Source organism: Salvelinus alpinus, chromosome 17, assembly GCF_045679555.1.
Source record: "Salvelinus alpinus chromosome 17, SLU_Salpinus.1, whole genome shotgun sequence".
NCBI lineage: Eukaryota > Metazoa > Chordata > Actinopteri > Salmoniformes > Salmonidae > Salvelinus > Salvelinus alpinus.
The window spans coordinates 26,884,471-26,894,039 of record NC_092102.1 but is presented as its reverse complement, the minus strand read 5'-3'; the positions used below and the strand labels follow the sequence as shown (position 1 = coordinate 26,894,039).

Sequence of the window (9,569 nt, the reverse complement as noted above, 5' to 3'; positions counted from 1 at the left end):
GAAATATGGCACTGAGCAGCTTGATACAAAACTTTTTATATATTACAGATTGGGGTCATTGTAGTTCTGAATGCAAAATAGCCTAATAATAACAACATGTGAAACAATCTTACAAGTCAGTTGCAAAGAGTGATTGGCATGTCTATGTCCTCAATTGTCATTGTCTCTCCAATTGGCAAAGTATCAACGAGGATTGTACCCCAACACCAAAACTAGGATACAGTGGCTCTGAGAAGTCCTCTGACAAAAAACTATGGAGCAGAATCATGGAGGAGTCAGAGATGCTGTAAAAAGACAGAGTTCCTGCTTTGTGATCTAAATAAACCCCTATTCTAGGGGATGAGACCTTGGCAGTGATCTTGGTTTCAATGTTATCGTGCCATGCTGAGTAATTGGTGTCAGAGCACTGTAAGCTCCATGACTTTACATTGTACCCCAGCCCACACTCTAGTCCCCTGCCTCCCCTCTGAATGCTCTCATAGGTCACTCCAATGAACACTCCTTTGCCTCTCCAATCTGCCTCCCAGTAGTAACGGGCACCGGTCAAGCCCTCCCAGCACAGCACTTGTTCCCAGAAGTCAAAGGTCTTCGGGAGACGTGATCTGGTCCTGGATTGACCTCTGGACTTGACCAGAGTCACCTTGCGGTTCTGGTCAGAGAAGCACAAGTTGCGGTGTGCTGTATCAGTGTCTAGAGTGAGTTGAAAAGCATCTGAACAAAAAGAGACAACAGTCTTCACTGTTCAGGTTATTCTCTTTCACATTCCTTCTTGTTAAAACTAGCCTTACTGTACTTGCAAAGCCATAACTCTGTCACAATGACTCACAGTGTAAGAAATCGGGTCTGGTCTTCGGAATTCCAAATGTGATATCTCTGCTCACTGTAGAGATGAGTGTTAGTATTTTAGTTAACAGATTGGGCATTCGACTAGTTGTAGAGCCACTACTTTAGGGTCCACATTCAATAACGATAAGGATCCTTATTCTGCAACGAAAATAAGGATACACTTACTGCTCCATGCTCTTTGCAATGGCACCGGTGGCATTGGCTGGCATTCAGAATGGGCTCTTCTCACTTGAAGAAAAAGTGGAAAATCCATGATTTAATTTTCATTCTTTGGTGTGCAGGAAAAAGGACTAGAGGCAAATGTCTTACCTTGCCTGCCCTGAGGTTTGGTCATGGGTACTGGAGATTCCAAAATGTCCACATTTGAAACTACGAAGAGGATCAAGAAATGCCCAAATAGGTTATTGTAAGTTTGTATTCTTGTATTATCTTTCCATTTAAACAGAAACCTCCAGCATTTGAAAATTCATAGACTGAAGAAAATCTCACCGCTGCCACCAATTTCACAAGTAAAACGTTTAGGTTACCTTACTAACCTGCTTGTTCAATCTTTTCTAATAAGTCAACATTCATGTCCTCAAGCAGCTCCTTGAATTCAGTGATGATTGACATCACAGCTCCAAATGAATGTCTTTCACTGATAACACTAGGTTCACGATCCGGCAGCAGGCTGATGGGTTGCCACCTCTACAGAGACCAGAGAAGCATTAATCAATAAGTTAGTATTTTTTTTATTTTGGTATAATTTTAGTTTTTGGTCTCATACCTTCCTTATTATGTACTGTTACGAAACCAATAACTGGACTGCTAATATCGTTGCACTCACTAAGTCTAGGGGTCTTAACTGTCTGTAACCTGATTTGATGTGTGCATAAATGTGAGAAGTAAACGTATGTGACGAGGTATTGAATGTACAGTCGTGGCCAAAAGTTTTGAGAATGACACAAATATACATTTTCACAAAGTCTGCTGCCTCAGTTTGTATGATGGCAATTTGCATATACTCCAGAATGTTATGAAGAGTGATCAGATGAATTGCAATTAATTGCAAAGTCCCTCTTTGTCATGCAAATTAACTGAATCCCCCAAAAACATTTCCACTGTATTTCAGCCCTGCCACAAAAGGACCAGCTGACATCATGTCAGTGATTCTCTCGTTAACACAGGTGTGAGTGTTGACGAGGACAAGGCTGGAGATCACTCTGTCATGCTGATTGAGTTCGAATAACAGACTGGAAGCTTCAAAAGGAGGGTGGTGCTTGGAATCATTGTTCTTCCTCTGTCAATCATGGTTACCTGCAAGGAAACACGTGCCGTCATCATTGCTTTGAACAAAAAGGGCTTCACAGGCAAGGATATTGCTGCCAGTAAGATTGCACCTAAATCAACCATTTATCGGATCATCAAGAACTTCAAGGAGAGCGGTTCAATTGTTGTGAAGAAGGCTTCAGGGTGCCCAGGAAAAACATCAGGGACAGACTGATATTCTGCAAAAGGTACAGGGATTGGACTGCTGAGGACTGGGGTAAAGTCATTTTCTCTGATGAATCCCCTTTCCGATTGTTTGGGGCATCCGGAAAAAAAGCTTGTCCGGAGAAGACAAGGTGAGCGCTACCATCAGTTCTGTGTCATGCCAACAGTAAAGCATCCTAAGACCATTCATGTGTGGGGTTGCTTCTCAGCCAAGGGAGTGGGCTCACTCACAATTTTGCCTAAGAACACAGCCATGAATAAAGAATGGTACCAACACATCCTCAGAGAGCAACTTCTCCCAACCATCCACAAACAGTTTGGTGACGAACAATGCCTTTTCCAGCATGATGGAGCACCTTGCCATAAGGCAAAAGTGATAACTAAGTGGCTCAGGGAACAAAACATCGATATTTTGGGTCCATGGCCAGGAAAATCCCCAGACCTTAATCCCATTGAGAATTTGTGGTCAATCCTCAAGAGGCGGGTGGGCAAACAAAACCCACAAATTCTGACAAACTCCAAGCATTGATTATGCAAGAATGGGCTCCCATCAGTCAGGATATGGCCCAGAAATTAATTGACAGCATACCAGTGCGGATTGCAGAGGTCTTGAAAAAGAAGGGTCAACACTGCAAATATTGACTCTTTGCATCAACTTCATGTAATTGTCAATAAAAGCTTTTGACACTTATGAAATGCTTGTAATTATACTTCAGTATTCCATAGTAACATCTGACAAAATATCTAAAGACACTGAAGCAGCAAACTTTGTGGAAATTAATATTTGTGTCATTCTCAAAACATTTACCCACGACTGTACATGCGCCCATGAGACTGCCACTTTACTTTAGGCCCAGGGCCAGCTCCTTTTTGACCTCTTGGTCGGTCAGTCCAAGCTGATTATTATTTGTTCAGATGGTGACGAAACATAAATCTGTACAAAAATTTAAAAAACAAAGGCATGCCCATAGAACCAGCAGCCTCACAGCTTTTCCAGCTGGAAAACTGACTGATGCTGCGTTTAAATGAGTGATGCAAAAACCGTCATATCAGTCAGCATGGGGGACAAGAAAACAAGACAGGGTGGCGGCAAAAGCAAGCCAGCGTTACGGTACGCGTTGCTATGGTGATTTCCGTTAAACAGTGCAAATCAACATCCAGCAGAAAACAACGCTACCGCAGAAGTTTAAATATTTTAACTCTGGCGGCAAATCCCATCTACCGTGGCGGCTGACGGCATTCACCGCCAGCCTCAACGGCATTTACCATCATATTCTCATTGAAAACAATGACATCCTGTTTGCTGTCTACCTCATACCATCTAAATGCAGCATTAATTGCGTGCACCTGTCGGCTTATAAAGACTTGGCTCAGCATTGAGACCCGGTTGGCACTACCACCTGGGGGATGGAGTGTGTGTGTGTCCCAAAGAGAAGTTACCTGGAGAAAAAGTATGCTGTCTTGTGTTTGGGCGAGTTTCTCCAGATCACTGTTCCTCCTTTGCAGTGTTGTTATGTCCTGTCTCAGTCGTGTCTCTGCTCTTGCTGCCTGAGCAGCCAGAGTCATCTCCCTATCTTTGATGGAGTCCCTCACCTCTGCTCTCCTCTTTTCTAGGGAGTGGATCAGCTCAACGAACATCATGTCACTGACCTCCACTGCAGCTTGTGCAAATCCCTACAGGGAGTGGGAGTACAGTATACAGTCAGACATGGGCTCTATTCCAATATCCACTCTACCATAGTACTACTTAGCAATGGTCCGGGCATGCATTCTAAGTGGTATGTTAGTATGAGAATGGGAACCTACATATCATATTCTGTTGAGTCGACAGCATCCTAGTTGTTTAGTCAATTATTTTATGTCATCATCAAGGCTCTATTTTGGAACATAGGGTACGTTAATGAGGAGGACCATCCTCCTGCCTGGACAAGCCACCACTGGCACAGCATGCCGAAGGGTGGCAAACTGAATGGTGGCTCAGTAATGTTGTCTACTTTTTTGTAACTCACTTTAAGAGATCCCGCAGCCTCTCCCAGTTGTGTCAGCAGCTCCTCTTTCATCTGGAGTTTACTGTTGGATTTTCTCTGTTCCACTGCCAGCAGTGCCTTAAGGAACAAACCCATACATTTCAGTTAAGAAGGTCATAATAATTCTCACTCCAACATGCAATATGGTAGGCCATACTGACCTAAGAACAGTAGATTTGAGTTAGAACTGTATTCAAAACATTGCATACTGTCCCACACCTACCACTCTCGTTCCAACAGATCATACTTTAAATGTTCCATTTGTGCATATCTAGAGGTCTTGTTCATGGAACTACTCACTGACAATATTAATCTAATTATCCACATACAAATGAAACCCCACCTACTGTTTCACTCGTTCGGTCTCCGCGGAGACAGTTTCGTGGCTTTTGTGTTCCTTGAGAACAGAAACAACACCTCTCAAGTCTGCAGTACATGTCCAGCGGTTTGTCATGCTAGGAACACAGCTTCTAAAACTGCAGCTCCTTGACCACCACAACCACCGGAGTGTGCTTACGGGGATGCAAACTAGTCACTTTTCGGCTGAAATTCTCCGTTTTGAATCCAAAATAGGTGACCTACGTGATTCGTCTAGATCCGATGAGAAACGTTTGGGCGAGCGGGGGGGGTTGGATGACTACTGGCTGTATGCGAACGAGTGATGCGCGTTGGGAACAATACTGGCTGTATCCAAGGCTCAGCCAATCATTCACATAAACAACAGAATGCAGCTGAAGAGAGAAGAGACAACCAATTTGCTAGTTACAGCATCAATGCGCGCTCTGGAAAGACAGCGGGAGAGTGAAAAGGCAGTTTGTCAGTGAATTTACAGCAGCGAGTCTCCTGAACGATAAAGAAGAGGTATGTGAGAAGCCTGACCACGGCGACCGGGGTGAGAAGGTGATGAAGCGTACTTCATGAGCTGTAACCGAAAAACCACTGGCATTTGGAAAGTATGAGATGAGGGAGAAAGTGTGGTGTACCAAGTATTGTTAGCATTGTTAATTCGAACCAGCTAACGTTAGCAAGACACTTATCCGTTAGCTAGCCAGAGAAATTATGAGCATTAGCCAACTTAATTGATTAAATAATTGAGTTTATGGTGTGAAAATTAGCTGGCTAATAAAGTCAGACAGCTAACGTTACAACATCAGATGAGCTAACGTTAGTAACCTAACCAATTCGCGATGACTCCTTGCCGTTCCTCAAGTTATAAAGCGTTAACGTTAGTTGCTTACTGGACCTTGGCAATCTGTGTGAAATTTTAACTAGTTATAGTTAATGTTAGCTAGAGAACGAACAAATGTTTTCCCTCTACAGTAGTGGTGGTTAATTTTGTGGTTAATTTTCAGAATGAGAGAATTCGGTGAAAATTAGGCGTTGCTTGTTATTAAGCAAGTGTAACTGGAGCCGGGCCTGGCTTAAAAACTTCTTATGGCTGCAATCCCGTTAACGGGATGATATGACAACAGCAAGTGAAAGTGCAGGGCGCCAAATACAAACAACAGAAATCTCATAATTAAAATTCCTCAAGCATACAAGTCTTTCACACCATTTTAAAGATACACTTCTTGTTAATCCCACCACAGTGTCCGATTTCAAAAAGGCTTTACAGCGAAAGCACCACTAACGATTATGTTAGGTCACCGCAAAATCACCAAAAAACTGCAATTTTTCCAGCCAAAGACAGGAGTCACAAAAAGCACAAATAGAGATAAAATTAATCACTAACCTTTGATGATCTTCATCAGATGACACTCATAGGACTTCATTCTACACAATACATATATGTTTTGTTCAATAAAGTTCATATTTATATCCAAAAACCTCAGTTTACATTGCCGCCATGTTCAGAAATGCCTCCAAAATATCCGGATAAATTGCAGAGAGCCACATCAAATAACAGAAATACTCATCATAAACTTTGATGAAAGATACATGTTTTACATAGGATTAAAGATACACTTGTTCTTAATGCAACCGCTGTGTAAGATTTTAAAAAAGCTTTACGGCAAAAGCACAATATTAAATAATCTGAAAACAGCCACAAAAGGAAGCCATACAGTTACCCGCCAAATTGTGGAGTCAACAAAAGTCATAAATAGCATTATAAATCTTCACTTACCTTTGCTGATCTTCGTCGGAATGCACTCCCAGGACTCCCACAATAAATTTTCATTTTGTTCAGTAATGTCCATCATTTATGTGCAAATAGCTACTTTTGTTAACGTGTTTGGTAAACAAATCCAAAGTCACGAAGCGCGTTCACTAAAAGCAGATGAAATGTCAAAAAGTTCCGTAACAGTCAGTAGAAACATGTCAAACGATGTATTGAATCAATCTTTAGGATGTTTTTAACATAAATCTTCAATAATGTTCCAACCGGAAAATTCCATTGTCTTCAGAAGTGCGATGGAACAGAGCTCCCTCTCATGTGAACGGAGAGCATGGTCAGCTCATGGCAGACCTTACTCATTCCCGTCTCCTTCGGCCCCACTTCACAGTAGAAGCATCAGACAAGGTTCTACAGACTGTTGACATCTAGTGGAAGCCGTAGGAAGTGCAAACTGACCCATATCCCACTGCGTATTCGATAGGCGATGAGTTGAAAACCTACAAACCTCAGATTTCCCACTTCCTGTTTGGATATTTTTCTCAGGTTTTTGCCTGCCATATGAGTTCTGTTATACTCACAGACATCATTCAAACAGTTTTAGAAACTTCAGAGTGTTTTCTATCCAATACTAATAATAATATGCATATATTAGCAACTGGGACTGAAGAGCAGGCAGTTTACTATGGGCACCTCTGGGCACCTTTTCATCCAAGCTACTCAATACTGCCCCTGCAGCCATAAGAAGTTTTAAGCTGGATGCCACTATAGAGGTGAAAGGAACACCACACACTTTCCCTCCTTGTCACTTTTTCAATACAGTGGATAAGAAGGGGTATGCCAGGTCTACTGTCTGCCTGAAAGAGATCAGTTATGCCAACAAAGGGTATCATGCTCTGCTGGCACATTATAGAACAGATGTCCACAGGCAGAAAGTGTACAATCTAATAATGTGCAGTGTAGCCCAAAGATATTGCTTTTGTGTTGAATTTGACAGTAACACTTGTGTGTGAATGAGGGGGGATTATTACTTTTTTTTACTCAGTGAACGTTATTTTTGCACACATGTAGCCTTGTGCGCTTGATCGATGTCTAGTGGCCACTATTATAGAGCAAAAATAGAATGCATATTTGTTTCATTCTATTTCTACTTTTAAATGTATTTTTCCCCCAAGTGCAATATTTAAATGTGTGTGGTCACAAGCGTTCTATTATAAAGGCTGTCATGGCTAACTGCAATATTTGTGTATTGTTCTTTCTCAATTGCAGTAAAGTCTAGGCAACAAACAACATTGGATTGCTTTCTTTACATTTTTTCAGCTGTGAGTTAGGTTCACATTAACCACTTTTTATTTTACACACAGAGACTGATCATGTAAATCATATAATTTTTTTGTTTAATTAGTTAACCTGCATTTCCCCCAAGCAGGGATTTTTTGCATGTTTCTGTGACCTTTTTGGGCCCTCAGCAGTTTGCATCCCTGGTGCTTCTGTAACAGATGGTTATCCAAGTGGACTCTAAGGTGAGACTGGCAGTAGGACAGCTTACACTCCCGACAGGCCTTGACAGCCTTTGCCTTCCTCCCGGCCTCTACACGAGTACACACCACGTCTTCAGTCGAGCAAAGTAATCTACTTTAGTTTCTCCACCATCTTTTCCAGCATTGAGTTCTTAGTGTGGGGCGCCTGCAGAATGTCTCTCGACAGTAAGGACAGAAGGAGACCTCGTTGCTGCTGCTGATACTACCACTCTCATCCAAGCATTTTCTGAATAAGTCGAGGGAGAAGTTGTGTCGACATGGAAGAGTTGTAGGCTCTGTCAGGGTGTTCAAACAGACTGGACAGCTGATGTCCACCCTTGTCCATGGCTTAGAGGCCATTTTGTCACAGTGTATTAAAGAATATATAAATAATGTTGTTTTATAACACCGGTTCAGCATAAAGTTTTGGGACTAATGTTACCTATCAGGAAGTGTAACATTCAGGACTCATGAGGGAGGAACCAGTTTGAGACTTACTGGAAATAAGAAGCTCCTTCTGACACGAGAATGCATGCAACACTTTTAGAATGCAGTTGTACTGTGTAAGTTTTTGCTAGTTTCTTCATTGTTGGCTGGTGGTTGGTGTCATGGTAACTGTAGAAAAGATGACCTCGTAGTTTTTTTTTATGCGCACAAAGGATCTGTCGTCCCTCCTCTTTTGTAAATGCATGAGACCCAGCATGAGTGGCACTGACAGTGTCTACCCCTCTCCCCATCCTCCCCCTATCCCTTTCTCAAATCTAGAAGCTCACTTACAATATTTATTTAATTATCCACATACAAATGTCCTTTGGTTATGAAAACCCACCTGTTTCTTGGCCCGTTCAGTCTCAGCGTAGACAGTTTCGTGGCTTTTGTGTTCCTCAACTGCACACAGAGAACAGATACACCTCCTCTCAAGTCTGCAGTACATGTCCAGCGGTTTGTCATGCTGGGGACACAGCTTCTCCAGCTGCAGCTCCTTGACCACCACACCCACCAGAGTGTGCTTCTGTAACAGAGGGATATCCAGGTGGGCTCTAAGGTGAGACTGGCAGTAGGACAGCTTACACTCCCGACAGGCCCTCACAGCCTTTGCCTTCCTCCTAGACCCTAGAAGAGTACACACGTCACACACCACGTCTTCAGGCCCATCGTACGGATACCCAGGAGGTGTATCGAGTAAAGTTATCTTTAGCTTCTCCACCATCTTTTCCAGCATTGAGTTCTTAGTCAGTGTGGGGCGCAATCTGAATGTCTCTCGACAGTAAGGACAGCAGGAAACCGCGTTGCTTCTGCTGCTGATACTACCACTCTCATCCCAGCATTTTCTGATACAGTCGAGGCAGAAGTTGTGTCCACATGGAAGAGTTGTAGGCTCTGTTAGGGTGTTCAAACAGACTGGACAGCTAATTTCCTCCTTTGTCCACAGCTTAGAGGCCATTTCGTCCAAGTGTATAAAAACAAAAAAATACTGTTGTTTTATAACACCAGTTCAGCATGAAGATTTGTGACTAATGTTACCTATCAGGAAGTGCGGCAGCTTGTAACATTCAGAACTCCTGAGTGATGAACCAGTTTGAAACTTAC

The 9,569-nt window shown here is 42.5% G+C and overlaps 1 protein-coding gene across 1 annotated transcript; it reads right to left on the bottom strand.

The window, feature by feature from the left end:
- Positions 1 to 20: 20 nt before the first annotated feature.
- On the bottom strand, positions 21 to 9,558 carry LOC139542618 (tripartite motif-containing protein 16-like). The gene is made up of 8 exons (XM_071348264.1): positions 8,809 to 9,558; positions 4,329 to 4,424; positions 3,760 to 3,993; positions 1,383 to 1,533; positions 1,156 to 1,215; positions 1,012 to 1,074; positions 827 to 880; positions 21 to 711 (listed from the first exon to the last, which is right to left on the bottom strand). The coding sequence occupies exons 1-8, from the start codon at positions 9,421 to 9,423 to the stop codon at positions 158 to 160; spliced, it is 1,827 nt and encodes a 608-aa protein (XP_071204365.1). The 5' UTR covers positions 9,424 to 9,558; the 3' UTR covers positions 21 to 157.
- Between the last annotated feature and the right edge of the window lie 11 nt (positions 9,559 to 9,569).